The sequence below is a fragment of the Cervus elaphus genome, chromosome 32 (genome assembly GCF_910594005.1).
Source record: "Cervus elaphus chromosome 32, mCerEla1.1, whole genome shotgun sequence".
In the NCBI taxonomy this organism is placed as follows: domain Eukaryota; kingdom Metazoa; phylum Chordata; class Mammalia; order Artiodactyla; family Cervidae; genus Cervus; species Cervus elaphus.
In genome coordinates this window covers 21870790-21890163 of record NC_057846.1, presented here as the reverse complement: position 1 = coordinate 21890163, position 19374 = coordinate 21870790, and the positions used below count along the sequence as shown (strand labels likewise).

The window sequence follows — 19374 nt, the reverse complement described above, 5'->3', positions numbered from 1 at the left end:
GCCTTCTGCATTGGGAGCTTGGAGGCCTAGCTCCTGGACTACCAGGGAAGACCTGCCTGACACTTTTGAAAGTAGGAGAGCTGGGCTGCCGGGAGGGTTGTCTCCTAGCATCCCCTCTTGTTATGTGTATTGCCCTCCAGCTAAAGGTGATTGGATAGACACATGCAAGTTTTAAAATGTGTTTTGATGATTTCCTAATATGTTCCTTCTATGATACCAAGTCTTTGGAATTCAAGGACTGTGCCTTCCATCTGATTTAGACATCTCCATAACATCTTGGTCTTCCAGGAAGGGCGCTGTGCGTAACTCTTAATGCTTAACCGGCTACCTTCAATGCTTGTTTTCTTTTCCTTGTCTTTGTCTTGGCTCTTTCTGGAGAAGTTCTCTTTTGAATTTTCTCTTTTGTAACAAACAAAAACCAAATTTACTCTGATGCTGAAGGCAGAAGCGGGAGGAGGGCTGATGTACTAGAAATGAAGGCCCAGCTCGTGACACGCAATTCAGCCGGGACCACAGTCAGGCTGGCCTGACTGCCGATGCCACTACTTACAGAATTGTGGACTGAGATTCCGTTTTCTTATCGCAGGACTCAGCAAACTCTGGCTGGTGGCCAATACAGCCCACTGTTTTTGTACGGCTTTGTTACCTATTTTTGTATGGCCCATGAGACAGGAACGGTTTTTACATTGTTAAATGGCTGAAACAAAACCAAAAGAACAATATTTGGAGACATGCGAAAGTTACATGAAATTCACATTTCGGGGCCTACAAACCAAGTTTTATTGGGATACAGCCACTCCCACTTGTTTGTCTATTGTCCTTGACTGTGTTCACCCTGTAACTTCAGAGTTCAGTGGATACACAGATGTGACAGAGGCCAGATGGCCCTCAAAGCCCGAAATATTTACTCACTGGTCCTTTCTGGGAAAAGTTCGTCAACCTCTACTTTATTTGGAAAAAAGAAAAATACAGTGATTCTTCCATCAGAGGATTCTTTGTGAGGATTAAACACAGCTGCTAGTGGTAAAGAATCCACCTGCCAGGACATGGAAGCAACCTAGATGCCCATCAGCAGATGAATGGATGAGGAAGCTGTGGTACATATACACCATGGAATATTACTCAGCTGTTAAAAAGAATTCATTTGAACCAGACCTAATGAGATGGATGAAACTGGAGCCCCTTATACAGAGTGAAGTAAGCCAGAAAGATAAAGAACATTACAGCATACTAACACATATATATGGAATTTAGAAAGATGGTAATGATAACCCTATATGCAAAACAGAAAAAGAGACACAGAAATACAGAACAGACTTTTGAACTCTGTGGGAGAATGTGAGGGTGGGATATTTCAAAAGAACAGCACGTATACTATCTATGGTGAAACAGATCACCAGCCCAGGTGGGATGCATGAGACAAGTGCTCGGGCCTGGTGCACTGGGAAGACCCAGAGGAATCGGGTGGAGAGGGAGGTGGGAGGGGGGATTGGGATGGGGAATACGTGTAAATCTATGGCTGATTCATATCAATGTATGACAAAACCCACTGAAATGTTGTGAAGTAATTAGCCTCCAACTAATAAAAAAAAAAAAAAAAAAAAAGAATCCACCTGCCGATGCAGGAGACACAGGAGACGTGGGTTTGATCCTCGGGTTGGGAAGATCCCCTGGAGGAGGAAATGCAATATGCCCCAGTATTCTTGCCTGGAAAATTCCATGAGCAGAGGAACCTGGCAGGCTACAGTCCATGGGGTCTCAAAGAGTCAGACACGACTGAGCCACTGAGCATGCACACAGAGATAAAATCTAGGACTGTGCTTGGAACATACAGGTGCTTGAGAAATGATTTTCTTTCAGCCAAGCCTGACGCCTAACCTCATCACATTCCCTAAAACAGTGACTTACGCTTATGAAGCACCGAACAATGACTTAAGGTTATGAAGGAGAGCCCAGAGCATCGGCATGGTCAGATAAATGGACAAGCTCAATGTACTTTGTATTCTGTTTAGACATCTGTTTCACTAATGAGCCCCCTACGAGTGAACAAGGATTCATTTAAACCCAAATGCTTCCCCCATGAATTTGATAAGCCTCTAGCACACAGTATAGAAATTATACTGCCGAACATAATAATTCATCAGTGTTTTACAGGTAGCAACACAGTCATTGGAAATGGCAAGTTTGCTCATAAAAGTTTCCCACAGACCCAGGATAGAGGAGCCCGGTGGGCTACAGTCCATGGGGTCACAAAGAGTCGGATGCAATCGAGCGACTAATACTCCAGACCTAGGGGATGCAGGCTGCATTAGACAGCATCTCTACCCTGCCGTCCCAAGACCTCTCCCTAGTTCTCAATCGTCCCCCGAAGTGCTTTCCGAGTGTCAGATGATTTTCTGTTCCTCTGGCCACTAGAGAGCACTTTGAGACTAACAAACCCGGGTCTGCGCACCCAGGCCTCCGTTTGAACCCTGCTTGCCTGCGATCGCGGGGTGTGCGGTTGGCCACTGCGCCATCTAGCTACCAGCGGCAGCTTCCAAATGGCTATCCAGGCTGATGGATGCGTTGTGTGAAGTTTAGTGACCTGTGGGAGTGATAATGAAGTATTCTGAGGCCCAGATCACATTTGATTCTGTCACTACGGTTTTCTGCTTCTGGTGACATCACCTCATTTGGACTGCTTTGCAGCGTATTTTCTAAGGCGAGCGTTTTAGCCAGGGTCCCGGTTTCCTTACGGCTCCTTCTCTTTTCTGTCGGATTGAATTTCTCTCAAAGAGAAAATACCGCTTGATATTGATTCCAGAGCACAAGATAATTTCAGGTTCTCACTCTGCAGTTCATCCAGAGCCCTGCTTAAAATCTCGAAGAGGTTTTCCAAGGCTAAGAGTCGCAGTTCAAAAGAACAGTTCTTAAATGGGTTTAAAAGACCCTTGGCTACATTTTCTGATGTTTCATCAGCAGTTTGCACTGATACAGTTTCCATTGTTATTACAACTGAACCATATCATAGGGAGTTGTACCAGCAAGACCATCAAGTTTTCTCAAAAGCTATAAAGCTTTGATGTTTTCTGGCCTATTTCTTACTGTGCTCTTAAAAATGTTTAGCTTCTGCTGAGCCAAATGTGTACCTCTAAAGGCATACGCGGTAAAAAAACTCTTCAAGCATCTCGGTTACTGCTGCAATTTCTGTACATACAGCAGGAGGATGCGATTCTGTTTGGATGAAGCAAGCGGGGGAAGTGCTTTGTAGTGCGCATTGTGAATGACTAATGCCAACCATCAACTGGGCTTCAGCCCATCGGCGCGGGGGTCTGGCTGTGAACATAGAAGAATCCACTTTCCTGACCACTGCTTATGAGCATTTCCCAGAGCCATTCCATCTTGTATTATGGTTTGCATCAAAGAGAAATCAAAGCCATCAGCTCTGGCCCCGATTGCTAAACTGATTGAGGCGTTTATGGGGACGGTTTGCGGGGGATTCCTTTGATGTTTTCAGAAATCCCAAATAATTTCTCGGTCTTTTGAAGGACAGTTGACTTTCAAGTAGAGAATATGTCTGCATGTGAAATGTTGGGTCTGTCTAGTACTAACCGGCTTAATGTGCCACTAAAATCAGTGATAGAATTTGCCCCCAATTTTAGAAAATGAAGTTCTTTCCTCTGTCCCGGAGCCTGGCATACTGCATCGGGCCAGAACAGTGGCAGGCTGTTACAAACAAAACGAATTGCTCCGTAGTGAAATTACACTCTAAAACGTAAACTTGCTATCTCACCTTTTGCCAGCACATAGCATTTGTGATGTTACATGAGAATAGCAAGGGAGTGAATAGGCTGTTAACAAAGACTTTCAAGAAAGGGAATTCCTCTGGGTCTCACAGGGAGCCATGCATATGAAAACATAAAGGAGTGGAAGGCAAAGATAAGGAGTTTACGTGGGGGTCTCTGCATTATTGTGGAGATATTGTTGGTTTCCAGCAACCAGACTTAGTTTTTTAGCTATCAGCCTCCAAGCCAGATCCAGGCATCTTCTCCAATCCACAAGGGTGTGCTCCCTGCCTGCTCTTATTTATGTATTTCATACGATGCTTTTTGTATAGGTGCAAAGATAGTGGGACTCTACCTAAAAAAGTAATGTTATCCCTGGGATTTCAACAAGGCTTGGATTAAATAGAACAAAGCGGAAAGACCTCGTATATGTGTGTTATATACTTATTTATCTGCAAGTCCATAGTTCTGGAGGGAGGGGGCTGTGAATATGTTAGGGACATAGTAACATTTAATATTCAGTGAATACAAGAAGAGGGCATGCAGTCTTCCTTGTCCGGGCTTAAGCACAGGTCTAGTGGCTCAGACTGGAAAGAATCTGCCTGCAATGCTGGAGACCCAGGTTCGATCCCTGGGTCGGGAAGATCCCCTGGAGAAGGGAGTGGCAATCCACTCCATTATTCTTGCCTGGAGAATCCCATGGACAGAGGAGCCTGGCTGGCTATAGCCCATAGGGTCACACAGAGTCGGACACGACTGAGCGACTCACACAGAAACACAAGATGATTCCCTTAGATGGGATCTTGTCCCCAGGTTGTGAACGGCTACAGTTAGGGCAACCCCTGGTACTGATGGTTGAGATGCGTGTGATCCTTATGTCTTGCACAGGCTCTCATCCTTTGCGTCTTGTGTATTTTGCACTTCCTCTGAAAAAGGAACTGGGTTATAAACAGAATATTGTGCCTACTGGCAGTGATGACAAAGAGAGCAGGGGTAACTCTATGTCTATAAACTACTTCCTGGGTGGGCAGAAAAGGCTATTTTTCTGTAGAAGACACACACAACAAATCATGTTCTACTCTGGACAGCTCATTCAAATTGATTTTTTTTTCCCTTCCCCTAGCCATGCTGTGCTGAATGTGGGATCTTAGTTTCCCTGACCAGGGATCAAACCTGCACCTCCTTCATTAGGACGTGTAGTCGTAACCACTGGACCGCCGGGGAAGTCCTCTGGACACCTCTTTTATTGTCACCTTACATTGCAACCTAACCACCGAATGTTGGTTACCCCGGCATGTGGTTTTACCTTCTCTCAGGCGCAGAGTTGGGAGAAACTGATTCTGCTTTCTTTATGCTCCTGGAAGGCTGATCGGAGTGCCTTCCTTAGAGGCTCTAAAGGAAGAGCTGTGCGCTTTTGTTCATAGACTCTAAGACTGGGGACGGGCCTTGTGACGCCTGGAGGAAATCTCACCAGGTCAGCTGGGTGAATGGGGAGCAAGGCAAGTCATCTTTCTGGGCCACTATTTCCTCATCTGTAAAAAGAAGGGGCTGGACTCGGTGATTGCTGAGGTCACTTCCAGCTTTGTAAATTCTGTGCTTTTCAAAAAAAAAAAAAAATTTGGATCCTTAAAGAAGAGCATCTCCTTGGGTTTGCAGACAAAAGAGCCCAGGTTGTATTTGTGCTTGACCTCCCTGCACATCCTGACTTCCTGCTCTAATGAATCCGAGTTTCTTCTTCAGTGACAGGGCTCAGCTCCAGGACCCCTTGGTGTGATTCTAACACTGTGGAGATATTGATTTTTCTAGCAGGCTAGTGGTTACTGTAACCACCAAACTATTAAATCTCTCCTGTTCTCATAAGGATGATTTCATGAGGATCCTTCCACTCCTTTCGGTGGATATTAACTCAATCCAGGGCTAATTCGAAGATAGCATGACTAGCAGAGTGTCTCAGAATGCTCCGTGGCTGACACCATGCATCATCTCTGGGCTGTCGGTCACACGCTGAAGCAGACAGAGGTTGATCCCAAAGGGGCGTGGACAGACTTTGACCTCATCATTGCCACATTGTCCTCCATCACCTCCTGCATCCAAGCTTAGAATTTCTTACTGTGAACAGTGTCAGTAGCAACTCAGACAGGATAGGCATCCTGGTTTATTTCGCTTGTTCATGCCTGTAGAAGCTGACTTTTCACTTCATGGCCTTGATTGTTGTTGTCATAGCAAGACCACAGATGTTACCCTCAATATACACATATGGGGGAGCTGCAATGGGCTGCCCTGGTGGCTTGGAGGTCAACAATCCCCCTGCCAATGCGGGAGACTAGAGTTCGCTCCTTGGGTGGGGAAGATCCCCTGGAGAAGGGAATGGCAACCCACTCCAATATTCTTGCCTGGGAAATCTCATGGACGGAGCAGCCTGGTGGGCTACAGTCCACGGGATACCAAAGAGTCAGACGTGAATTAGCGACTGCACAACAACAGGTGAACTGCAGTACTAAAGCATTAATTTGATTCCTGCTTTTTCATTTTAGACGTTTACTGCATACTGAGCGCTCTGGTGAGCTGATGGAAGGCACAACACGCAGATTATGATAGCCATTAACTTCCCAGTACAGTTTAACAGGGGCTCCCATTTATACTGATTCTTGGGCACTCGCCTTGTTACATCAGTTAAAAACACACTACAAAATGAGTGGTGACTTTGATGTCAGTAAAGATTTCTGCATCCAGAACTGTAATATCTTGTTGATTACCTTTCCATGGTGACCCCAGAGCTGAGGGGATCATTTAATGAGATCATTAATATTTCTCCCAAACCAGCAATCTGCTAAACTCTCTTTTGGTAGGCAGGCACGTCTGCAGAACTAACATAAGTGACTGTTCCACACGGAGCATTATCTTTTCTTGTACAACACTGAAAGCCTGCGTGCTGCTTGACAAATTTGAATTTTAAAAAGTAAGAATGATTGGCACTTGGTAACTTACACAGAAATATAAAGTGGTACAAGAAAATTGCCCATTTCTTTTAGGTTTACATTTTCTATATATATTTTTTTCTTTTAAGAAGTGATAAGACATGTAATTTCCATAAACTTCAACCAGTTATGTGTGAAAGAGGCTGCAAGTGCAGCTCTGTGAAGGAAAACCAAGTCGTGGGGAGAACTGATATGCCACAGACAGCCTCCCAGCTGCCTGCGGCTCTGGCCCTGGAGATGGCTGGTTACTTACAGGCCAAGACTTGGATCCTAAGACTAAGATACTGCAAGTCTTGAAGACAATTCAACTCTCCTTTGACTCCTCGACCTCTCGCTCCAGTGTCTTACTTATTAAATGTCTTTCCAGGCCCACCAAGCACAAGGAGAAAAAGGAAGCAGATAGAGGCATATGATAGAGTTTACAGAGGAAGACTTTTCTTTTTTTAAGCTACTAAGTCTTCCTGGGCTCCCAGGGTTGCACCAAAACCCTCCTCGTTTCTTTCTTTCTTTTTTAAATATTTATTTATGTAGGCTGTGCTGGGTCTTAGTTGCAACACATGGGATCTGTAGTTGCAGCATGCAAATTCTGACTCGAGGCATGTGGGATCTAGTTCCCTGACCAGCAATCGAACTCGGGACCCCTGCACTAGGAGCATGGTGTCTTAGCCACTGGACTGCCAGGGTAGTCTTAAGGAATACTCTTGACACGTGAGATGGATGCTCCAAAAACTTTGGCATTAAGCAATTATTGCCTATTAATTCCTTAATTTAGGCTTCCCTGGTAGCTCAGCTGGCAAAGAATCAGCCTGCAAAGCAGGAGACTCTGGTTGGATTCCTGGGTTGGGAAGATCTGCTGGAGAAGGGAAGGGACAGGCTACCCACTTCAGTATTCTTGGGCTTCCCTTGTGGCTCAGGTGGTAAAGAATCCGCCTGCAATGTGGGAGACCTGGGTTCGATCCCTGGGTTGGGAAGATCCCCTGGAGTAAGGGAACAGCTACCCACTTTGGCTCAGTGGTAAAGAATCTGCCTGCCAATGCAGGAGATGCGGGTTTGATCCCTGGGTCGAGAAGATCCCTTGGAGAAGAAAATGGCAACCCACTTCAGTATTCTTGCCTGGAGAATCCCATGGACAGAGGAGCCTGGCTATAGTCCAGGGGGTTGCAAAGAGTCAGACATGACTAAGTGACTAAACAAAACAACAAAATTCCTTTATTTAGTCCACAAACATTTATTGATACACAATAGCAAAGCATCCAGCTTTGTGCACATGACAAGTTAACTTCTTCACTGATCTTTGTTATCATCTTGAAGCTCTGTCATTATTAAAATAATTGGGGACCTCAACTCATAAACCTACATCTTGTTTAGGAATCTTGAAGTCAATTTGCCATCTGTCTGCCTTTCACTAACCATGAACAACTGACTTCCTGCTCTAACACATGTATACAAATTATATATTGACAAGAGCATATAGTTAATTTTAATTTCCTATAATTTACATTGACCTCTCTTCTGGGCCACGCATCCCCTTACTTAAGGTTTAAACAGCTCTTTCTAGTGGTCCTTTGTGTCTGAGGGTTGTAGTTGAGCTATGGAAAGAAGTTTTTGGTCCTGACAATGACTGGATTAAGAACAAAGATATTCCGATGGGCGTGTTACCTAATAATAGCATTTGTTGCATTAACTGAGCCATCAATGAGGTCATTTATTTAGTATTTATTTTTTTTTTGGGGGGGGGGAAGCTCTGTGAAGGCAAAATGGGTTTATCTTGTTCATCACTGAGATTGATAGCACTTAATGCATGGGCTTCCCTGATGGCTCAGCTGGTAAAGAATCTGCCTGCAATGCAGAAGACCCTGGTTTGATTCCTGGGTCAGGAGGATCCCCTGGAGAAGGGATAGGCTACCCACTCCAGTATTCTTGGGCTTCCCTGGTGGCTCAGCTGGTAAAGAATCTGCCTGCAATGCGGGAGACCTGGGTTCGATCCCTGGGTTGGGAAAGTCTCCTGGAGAAGCAGAACGGCTACCCACTCCAGTATTCTGGCCTGGAGAATTCCATGGACTGTATAGTCCAGGGGGGTCGCAATGAGTCAGACATGACTGAGTGACTTTCACTCCACCTAATGCATAGAGAATTACTTAGAAATGATTGAATGCATGAATGTTGTTGATTATACAGATGAGGAAACAAAAGACTCTTGAAGATCACATGGTAAGAAGTGGAATTGGAGGTCACAGTCTGGCTAGACGCTAAGGCAGGTGCCCTTTTTCCCATGACAAACTTGATGCCCCTAGGTCAGTGACTTTCCTCACTTCCTGCCTGTTTCTGGGTTGCAAATCACTTCCTTTCCTGGGTAGCTGAGAAGTGGTAAGCAGTGTCTTGATAGAGCCGACATCTATGAATGCCATCAAGCCCCATCTGAGGCTGCCTTTTAACCTGGATCCACCACTTTCAAGGTACTGAGATATATTCCAGGTTGTGCTATAGATCAGACACAGATAACCCACAGGCCTGTAAACAGAGGCACCGAGCCAAAGCCCGTGACCATAATCCTTCAAACAGCTGATTGTGTTCACCCCGTGTGAAACCTCCTCACACTTGATGTGGCTGAAAACGGAGTGAGCCCCTGTGTCTGCGGTGGGAGACACTGCGGAGGAAGATCTTCAATTATAAACCAAAATGCAAGGTATTAACAGGAGAGCTTTAACACCTACCGTCACACTTGAAGTTACAGGGTGTTAATGAGCAAGATAACCAAGGAAGGTATTTTTTTTTTCCTCCTGGGCTGCCTGGGTTCGCTGTGTGTGTAGAATAATTGAAACCTCAGGTTGTGAAACCATGAATCAGGAGAGTTTCCTGTATTATGAATGATGTCATCTAATAAGATGAGAGACTTTCAGTGAAATGCAGGAACACTGAGGGTAATGTGTTTGCAGCAAGCAGGATCCTGAATTTATTGCAGAGGGGAGTGTGAGAGTTGACCAAAATGGAGAATGATGAGAAGTAACTAAATTATGTATGACAGTCTTTACGGAGCAGAGGAAGGAAGAAAGCTTAATGATGTTGTGGTTGAAAGACCAGTGCAATGGGTGATGTATAGGTTGGAGGCTGGTAAGAAGAGAAATGGATCTATGAAGACTCAAAGACTATGGATGAGGGTGACACAGAGCAAGCAGTGGATTTGGGAGAGGGGAGGAGAACCAGGGGCTCAGCATATAATATACTTTAGTGGCAACAAGACAGCCGAGTAAAGTTAACTTGACATTAAAAATCATCATCTTAATCTATGGAGCTCTTTCCAGCCTGAGTCTTATACAAAAAAAAAAAAAAAAAAAAATCTATAGTTAATGATGAAGTATTTTCCCCCTTCGCTTTCCCGGCATTCACTGAACGCAGTACATAATTTAATTATTGAATCTACAGGCTGGACCATGGAGATGAAGAATGATGTGTCTGCTGTAGTGAGAAATTAGATAGAACCAACTGTTTATTCTTATCATTCTTCCTCTGTGAGGCTAAATTAATATAGTTAACACGCTTTTGTTTGGATTAGAGGCTCAGATCTAGGAGGTGCTGATCAGAACTCATGATTACTACACTGGCTGTTATTTATGGAGTTCTGAGAGTATCCTCAAGCCCCATATGTGAGACAGGAACGGGTTCTTTTGTCCTTCTCTGCAGTGGAACCAGTGTTCCACCAGACTTAGGGGCTAGATGTCTGAACAGAATACCAAAGTTAAAATCAGATTTAGTTCCTTGGAGCATATGACTTCAGAAATGTCACCCAAGGGCTTTCCTATTGACCTGTACTGTGTGTTGCTGATCTTTTTAACAATTGTAACAAAATACGCACAATTTTATAGCCAGCAAACCTTATGGGGAATAGCAGGAGGGGGTGTGGACAGGGCTGGGGCCCGTAAAGGGGGTAGTTCAGCACACGTGTCGGGCCCTTCCACACAATTTGAGTAGGAACTGGAAGCTGGCCAAGCAAAGCGCCTATGCAAATACAGCTTCGAGGCATTTGTGCCTCGAGGCAGAGCTTCTGTGCGCTGCCTCAGACGAACCCTTCTGCTACGGCAACACCGCAGGCCCACTCCAGAGGCCAAAACCAGTTCTTTCTTCCTAGCCCTTTCGGTTTGATTGCTATAGACTCTTTCGGGTCTTTTACAGCGAGATCTTTTAAGTAGCTGATGGTAGATCCAAGCGGTGGTGGTGGGGAAACACCCCAAACCTGCACATCAACAACAAAAACTAGCCTCAGATCCAGAGATCCGAAAAAAAGCAGGGGTTATCTTGGAGTCGGAGCCCGGGGGGGAGCGGCTGCAGGCGGTCCCTCGGGACGACCCAGGGCGGCGGGGCGACCGCGCAGGTCGCCGCCAGCCGATCAAAGTCACGGCGCACCCCAAACCACACCCCCCACAACAAAGCGGGCACAGGGGCCCCGGGAGGAGTCGTTTCCGCGCCGGGCCCGGAGGCTGCAGGCCGGACCTTCCGGTGGGCTGGCCGGGCTCCCAGCGCGGCGGGACGCGGAGGCGCCCGCGACCCCACCCGAGACCCCTCCCCGGCCGCGCGCCCGCCTGGGCCTCCGCCGCCTTCCGGCCGCGCGGCAGGCCCGCCCCCTCGGCCGACTTCCTCCCCGGCGTGCGGCGGGACGGCGGCGGCGGCGGCGGGACGGCGGGGACGGGCGCTGGCCTGCAGGTTGCGGGCCGGGCCGGAGGGGGCGCGGGGGCGGCGGTGCGGGCCACGTGGCGCGGCCGGGGCGCGCGGAGCCCCGGGGACGCCCCCTCCCGGTTACACCGGCTGCCGGGGGAACGCGCGCCGGGTCGGCGGCGGTCGGTGCCTTTCGCGGCGGCCCCCGCGGCCTCGGAGACGCCTTCTCCCCGCCGCGGGAGCCGAGGGCGCGCGCTGGGGCCCCGGGGGCGGGGGCTCTGGAAGTCACTTCCAGCGGCCACGTGTGCGGCGGGGCGGCGGGCTCCGGCCCGAGACCCGGGCGGGAGGAGGCGGGTGGTGACCCTGCCGGTTGACAGCGGCATCTCTCCGGACCTGGGGCCTTCCTGTGCTTCTGTACCGGCGGCGAGCGGTAAACCGAACCGGGTAGTAAGTTCCCCTCTCCTTCCCGTCTTCGCCTTCCTGTTTGGCAAGCACTCATCCTGGGGTCCCCGCAGCGAGTTTGGATGCTAACCCTTAAACTTTGAATGAACCAGTTCGGGGACGTCCCTGGTGGCTCAGTGGTAAAGCAGGAGACACGGGTTCGATCCCTGGGTGGGGAAGATCCCCTGGAGAAGGAAATGGCAACCCGCTCCAGTGTTCTTGCCTGGGAAACTCCATGGACAGAGGAGCCTGGGGCCCTGCAGCCCGCGAGGTCGCGAAGAGTCGGAGGTGACCGAGCGCCTAGCGACTGCTGCTGTTGTTGCTAAGTCGTTCCAGTCGTGTCCGACTCTGTGCGACCCCATAGACGGCAGCCCACCAGGCTCCCCCGTCCCTGGGATTCTCCAGGCAAGAATACTGGAGTGGGTTGCCATTTCCTTCTCCGATGCATGCATGCATACTAAGTTGTTTCAGTCATGTCCGACTCTGCCGTCTGGTAGACGGCAGCCCACCAGGCTCCTCTGTCCACCCAATTCTTTAGGCAGGGGTACTGGAGTGGGTTGCTATTTCCTTCTCCAGACTGGCGACTAAACAACAACAAATCAGATGGTTCCCAGTGGATGGTACCCAGTTGTAGGCACCCTCTGGCACTGCTCCTAGCTGTAGGCATCACAGCTGGATCCCAAGCGGAGCTGCTGGGAAATTCTCACCTTTCTTAAGCCCAGATGTTTAGGCTTTCTCCAGATTCACTGAGAGTTGGTTCCTGTGTTGCTCTGCTTCTTTGCTTTTGTTTCCCCTCCCTTGAAAGGGCCCCTCTCCCTAACTGGCAGTTTTAGCCCATTTCAGGGGCCCTGTCCCCGTTGTGGAGACAGTTAGTTCCTTCTCCTGAGTGTAGCCCAATGTTACTGAAATCTTGCCATAGTCATAGCAAGAGTCTAAATAGTTTCTCTTCGTTTGAGTCAATACTCAGGGTGGATAATTTCTGTCCCAGCTGGGGAAACTAAGGGAACGGAAAGGGACACATGAATATCACAGCTAGGACGAAGTCACATGGAATCCTTCTGGCGTGGATAGTAATCCCACCTGGTTTAGGGAGAGATACCTAAGTTCTTTGAGTCTCTGTAAGAGGGGTGTGAGTTACCTTAACTCAGAAGGAGGCTTCATTGAGTTGACGTGTACAACCTTTAAGAGTATCTGAAATAGATTAGGGTAGATCAGGCTTCCCGGGTGGCCCTCTTGGTAAGAAACGTGCCTGCCAATGCAGGAGACATAAGAGACATGGGTTTGATCCCTGGGTTGGGAAGATCCCCTGGAGAAGGAAATGATAACCCACTGGTGTTCTTGCATAGAGAATCCCCATGGACAGAGGAGCCTGGAGGGTTACAGTCCATAGAGTCACGAAGAGTCGGACACAACTGGAGTGACTTAGCATGCATGCAGGGTAGATGAGATGGTCAAAAAATGTTTTCTTTTCCCCTGACCTGTTGTGCTGACATCATTTGATAAAGGAGAGAGGTGAAAGATGAGAATGATTCGTAGGTCAGACATGTGTAGTAACTTGCAAAAAAAAAAAAAATCCTATGAGAAATTAGTAAATAGGTATAATATCTGGGAAGGTGCAGCCACACAGGCAAACTTTTGATAACTTAATTTTTTTTTTTTTTTCTTAAGACCACAGAATGTCCAGGGTTAATGTGCTGTGATGTCTGATTGATAAATGTCGATTGAAATTGTTTTGAGTTTGGAGAGCCAAAGCTGACATGTGCTTGGGTCGAATTGGAAAGCAGATTGACCAAAATGTGTTTGTCGACTGCTGTTTTGTTGTGTGTTTGCCTTCTAGACCCAGCATGAGCGAAGTTCCCTGCAGAAAACGTGATGACTATCTTGAATGGCCTGAGTATTTCATGGCGGTGGCCTTCTTATCAGCACAGCGGAGCAAAGATCCAAATTCCCAGGTAAGTGAGTTCTGCAGGAGAATGTTTGGACACTGGCAGACACGGAGATGCCCACAAGGGAGCAGATTACAAAAGGAAGAGGCTCCGTGGACCCCTGCCAACTTAGAAAAGCAGAGTCAATCTGCTATCTTTTGCACAGCATTCCTGCCTGCTCACATTTTCCTGTGAGAGAGTAAATTGTCACACGCCCCTGTTCACTGTCTCTCGTACCCCAAGGAGACAGAGCTCTCGGCCCCTCCAGAGGCGGCCTGCCCATTTGGGAGCTCTGCAGGCCTCTGGTCTCATTGGCTGCCTCTGCAGTGGCAGATGGGCCCCTCGAAGTCATCAGGCCTTTGGGTGTGTTTCCCCGCAGGTTGGTGCCTGCATCGTGAATGCAGAAAACAAAATCGTGGGCATTGGGTACAACGGGATGCCAAATGGGTGCAGCGATGACCTCTTGCCTTGGAGGAGGACAGCGGAGAACATCCTGGATACCAAGTACCCTTACGGTAGGGCACGTTGTGTGGTCTGTCCTGCTCGGGTGGCAGGGCCTCAGTGAGGGCTTACACACCATGGACGGTCAGAAAGCATCGTCTTCTTTTCCATTTAAGAAAATAAGTCCTGTTGAACTAGCTCAGCTTCCCACCCCCTTCCTTTAAATTCCAAAGAGAGCCAAGGAGTGGTGGCATGGCGGTGGCTGGGCTGGGCAACGCTGCTGATGGCGGGCTTCTCTGCAGAGGGCTGCAGCCCTGGGGGCGGCGACTGTGAAGTGGGCACGGTGGCCCCTGCATTTTGTGTCTTGGCGACTCGTGAACAGAGCCAGTTAACTAAGCACCAGCCTGGGCTTCGCTCTGGTGAGGAGCAGCATGTATTTCCACTTACCGAGGACCTCTGGCTCAGGCTCTGGGAAGCAGGACGCAGGCTGTGAACTGGGCCTCGGTCGAGGGGTGACGCAGTCACCTTCTCCTGTTTTCTGGGGCGCTGCACTGCCAGGGTGGACGGGGGTCAGACCACAAGCTAGATGCCTGGAGCCAACCCTGGGCCTGGCCATCTCTGGTTTTTATCGTTAAATTAGGGAAGGATGCTTGTGGCCCATCTAAGCCCCAGGGAGACTCCTTTCAGAGATAAGCTGGGAGGGCCCAGCAAGCCTCCTTTTTTCCCTTGAATTCCCTAGAGAATATGCAGCTAATGCTGGGAAGAGGCGCCTTGGGCTTCATATGCTGCTGAATTTCTTTTAAGGCATGGACCTGTGTTTATGAACAGACCGCCTCTGCTGGGAGTCACGTAGATGGAGGCCATCCGAATGGGAAAGATGTGCTTGTAGGAAATGAGTGCAGGCAGGCAGTGAGCTCAGGTGTGATGTGAACCCTCTCATTTAAAGTTGGCTCTTGCCTGTGAGGTTTTCCTCTGGAGTTTTTCCTCACAAAGAGCTCCAAGTCTCCGTTTAGCTGAATTTATGTAGTTTTTACTCATGTTCCTGGACCTTAATCATGTTAAATAAGCCCCATAACTTTCATCTAAGCTGCTTCAGGGCAGTGACTTTGTCTTTGACAGAAAAAGAAGAAAAACATGCCCGGAGGTGGCGAAGGAATTGAGGAATGAGACTGGGGAGAACTACGGAGCATTCTGGGTTCTCAGGGAATCAGACAATTTGGTACTGCAGGGGGTTTCATAGTCGGGCTAGTCCATTTCACTCCCCATCCAGGAGTAGTAGAAAGGGCAGGATCCCGGGAAAAGAGGGTAAAACTGCCTTCTCCGCCTCAGCTGAGAGGAGTGAAGTGCAGGAAAGATGGGCCTACATGTTTTAGAAACTTTTGGTCTTCTTGCTTTTGATTCTTTGTGCTTTCAGTAAGAAAGAAGGGAAATGGTTCGTTGCTTGTAGGCACATGCGAAGGCGATTTCTCACGGGGCAGTCCAAGGTCCCATATAAAGACCATAGAAATGAGTCAGTGAATTCAGAGTAGGCTCTGAAGGGTGTGAGTACCCCAGCCCTTATTCACGGAGTCAGGACAGTGGGCTGTGGGTCCTGGTGCTGAATTCCCGATAGAGGGGTTCTTGGGAGGCGTCTGGTGCTGAGGCTGGTTACACCAAGAGATGCCAGTGGTCACATGGGTGTAGAGGGGTCCTCGTGGGTTACTGACTCAGTTACTCAGGAGCTCAGCTTCCTCACGGTAAGCTCAGTTACTTCCTAAGATGCAGATTCTTTTTTTCCATTTTATGACTTTAAAAAATTAATGACAAAATAAGTGACAGTGTCTGGAATTGTGTGGGCTTGACCTGGTGGACGGACTGCTATTTCAGGACGGATAGACGATGTGTCCATCCCTATAAAGGAGCTGTAGAGATGATCTAGATTCTAGACCACTGATTTCCTAGTTCTTCTGATTATGTAGTGAAGCACAGAGGAGCCTGGCATGCTGCAGTCCGCAGGGTCACAAAGTCAGACACGACTCAGCAACTGAACAACAACAACTGATTATATGGGACCCACTTTTAAATGTCAAAAGAACTTCCAGGACCCCCATATAATGCTAGTTAAACTATGAGCAACCTCATGGGTTCTCCCAGTGGAACCTGTGCCTCGTTCAATCACCCAGAGCCCCAGGCACATTTCTGGCAGTGACCTAGAAAGCCCGAGGCTTTGCAACACACTTACCGCCCCCTGCCCCCGACTCCCCACTTCCAGAACCTCTCCAGTAGCTGATTGTGTTTGTTCTGAGACACTTGCCTTTTGTCCAAGTTCAGAGCTCCTTTCCAGAAGGAATTGGAAAGAAAGAGAACCCATGCAGGCATTTGCCCAGCTTCTCCGATTGCTTTTTATTGAATGATTGCTGAGTTGAAACTCCCCACCGGTTGTCTGTCTGCATTATTTTTTACTATTCATATGATACCTCTAGGTTTTCAAAGCTCTTTGCCCCTAACTTATCAATTATTCATTTTTACATGGAGCTGTGTTAGAATGTAGACCATTTTCTTTCAGGGAGAGCGAGCTTGTAATTTGATGTACCATAAAAGTCGGAGAAGGTATTAAATGGTTTTTAAGAGGCATTTAGTATTACTACCATCATAATACAGGCGGAGATGGGCTTTAAGTCTAAGTAACTATGACTGGCTGGAAACCGTACACTCAGTTCCCGTCTTCTTAAGGGTTTTCAGGCCACAGAGAAGTAAATGTTTAGGTAGCCTTGGATGTAATAGAAATGTTTGGTGATAATTGACTAAATTGCAGATTCTTTTTTTCCATTTTATGACTTTAAAAAATTAATGACAAAGTAAGTGACAATGTCTGAAATTGTGTGGGCTTAACCTGGTGGATGGACTGCTATTTCAGGACGGATGGACGATGTCTCCATCCCTATAAAGGAGCTGTAGAGATGATCTAGATTCTAGACCACTGATTTCCTAGTTTCTTCTGATTATGTAGTGAAGCACAGAGGAGCCTGGCATGCTGCATTCCACAGGGTCACAAAGAGTCAGACACGACTCAGCAACTGAACAACAACAACTGATTATAGGGGACCTGCTTTTAAATGTCAAAAGAACTTCCAGGACCGCTATATAATGCTAGTTAAACTATTAGTATCTTTTTAAAAGAGTCGAGGTATAATTGACATATACACATTAGTTGCAAGTATATGACATGATGATTCATACATACTGATATTTGATAATGTTTACAGAAAATTATTTTTCCTTATGATGAGTACTTATCTACTCTTTTAGCAACTTTCAGTTTCGCAGTCCAGTAGTATTAACTGCAGTCACCGTGCTGTACATCACAGTCTCAGGACTTACTTTGTAACTGAAAGTTTGTACCTTTGACCCCCTTTGCCTGTTTCTCTGCCCCATCTCCCGTCTCTGGCAACCATCCATCTGTTCTGTGTACCTGTGACCTTGTTTTTATTTTTTCGATTCCATATATAAGTGAGGTCATACTTTTTAGTAGTGTCTTTTGAGTTAGAAAGTCCATGTTGACAAAGAGTTGTTTATCAGTAACACTTTGCATTAACCTGAACTTTATTGAACAGCATTTGTACATGTTTGGAAAAAGTGTGGGTGAGTGCTGAATGTCTGTTTGCCAGTCTGTGGTCCTGTACCCCTGGAAGAACCTCACTGGTGCCTTGGGGTTCATGCCCACGGGGTCTAAGCTGCCCACATCATCCATGGTTAGGAACCTGAAGGCCCAGAGATGCTAAGTAACTAATATAGTGCCGCACAGGCGGGTGACATCATCTGATTCTGGGCTGGCGCTCTGCTTCCCGCAGGGAGGCACAGGCGCTCAGCTTTGCTGAAACGGGTGGATCGCAGCACAGTGGGCCTCCCATTTTCGTCTTCTCACCATGCACTTGAACAAATAGAGATTTCCATGAAACGACCCGCCAGAGGTGGAATGCTCACGTGGTGGTGGCCTGTACCTAGGACAGGGTAGAAAGCCATGTACACCTGGCCTGCCTTCACAGTGCTCCAGAGGGGAGCTTGGGAATTGTGTAAGTTTGAGTTTACCAGTAAATTATACAACTTAATAATCCTCCTTATTATTGCTGTAAATTTGGAAGTCACTCGTCTTGATTGACACTTTGTGGACAGGAGGTAAGCACAGAATACGTGTGTCAGAATATGAAGACGGGGCTTCTTCTGGCCCAGGTCTCTGGAGAGGCATTTTTAAAGGGTGTTTCTGTTCTTCTGGGCTTAGGATCAAAACTTCAGGAAACGATTTGATGATAATGTAGTATTAATATGGAAAATGAAAATTCCCCCTGCCAAGGAAACTGCCTTTTATCTCATCTCTTTCCCGAAAAATCCAAAAGATAGTATGATGTCAGTTAACAGTGTTAGGAAGAAATCAGCATTATTATAGTGACACCTTTTCACATGAATGACAATGGAAAAAAACAAAACAAAACCCAGGAAGGAGCAGATTTATCTAATTTACCAGGTAAAAACCTTTTGGAGGCTTTGATTTTCATGAGGGGGTGGTTGCTAACCCCAGGATGAAGAATTCAGCTGACATTTTCCATTCGTTTCTGTTTGTGGAATTCATCAGAGTGAAGCACATTTAATCAAAATACCAATTTTATAAAATGGAGGTGAAATACTCATGGTAATGCAGAGATCACTCTTTCTGTGGGTTTTCATAAGCGATTTTGATGACATGGTTTACAGACCGAGTGTTGGCGTGAAATCAACTTCTTTCTTTCTCAGGAGCTGTTGTTAAACTTCATGTTTGTAAAGGAGCTCCCATGCATATCAAGCTTGCCTGGGTTTTCCTGCCATGCTGGTTCCCACTGGAGAAGGGATTCATGGGGAAGCACATGTCTTTGCTTGGCCTTCTCTTCCATCCCGGTCAATCACGAAGCTGGAATTGCTTTCCCTGTTGCTTTGCCCTTTTCATCATGGAAGGGACCATAGTCTTTTTCTTTTGGGGGGGACCATAGTCTTGATGTCCCAAGAGGGTGGTAGCCCTTTTCTCTGATGCATCAGCTAAACATGGCGACGTGGGGCTTTTTCCAGAGTCAGTTCATATTTCTGCAGAAAAACTCTAAAAAGGGTATAATGCTGGGAAGGAAAGTGCTGGAATTAATTAAGGCAAGAGTTGAACATGGCAGTTTG

General features: G+C 47.2%; 1 protein-coding gene across 6 annotated transcripts in view; it reads left to right on the top strand.

The window, feature by feature from the left end:
* The window catches only part of DCTD (dCMP deaminase), a 117241-nt gene that overhangs the window by 80108 nt on the left and 17759 nt on the right, over positions 1–19374 (top strand). For 2 of the 6 annotated variants that reach the window (XM_043893647.1, XM_043893648.1), the window contains 2 exons: positions 13671–13785; positions 14138–14273. In XM_043893647.1, the coding sequence (XP_043749582.1) occupies positions 13678–13785; positions 14138–14273 (244 nt within the window). In that variant the 5' untranslated portion in view covers positions 13671–13677. Of the gene's footprint in view, positions 1–11217; positions 11237–11337; positions 11441–11461; positions 11840–13670; positions 13786–14137; positions 14274–19374 lie in introns of those variants that run through there. The other 4 variants (XM_043893651.1, XM_043893652.1, XM_043893649.1 and 1 more) reach the window with 4 other exon arrangements.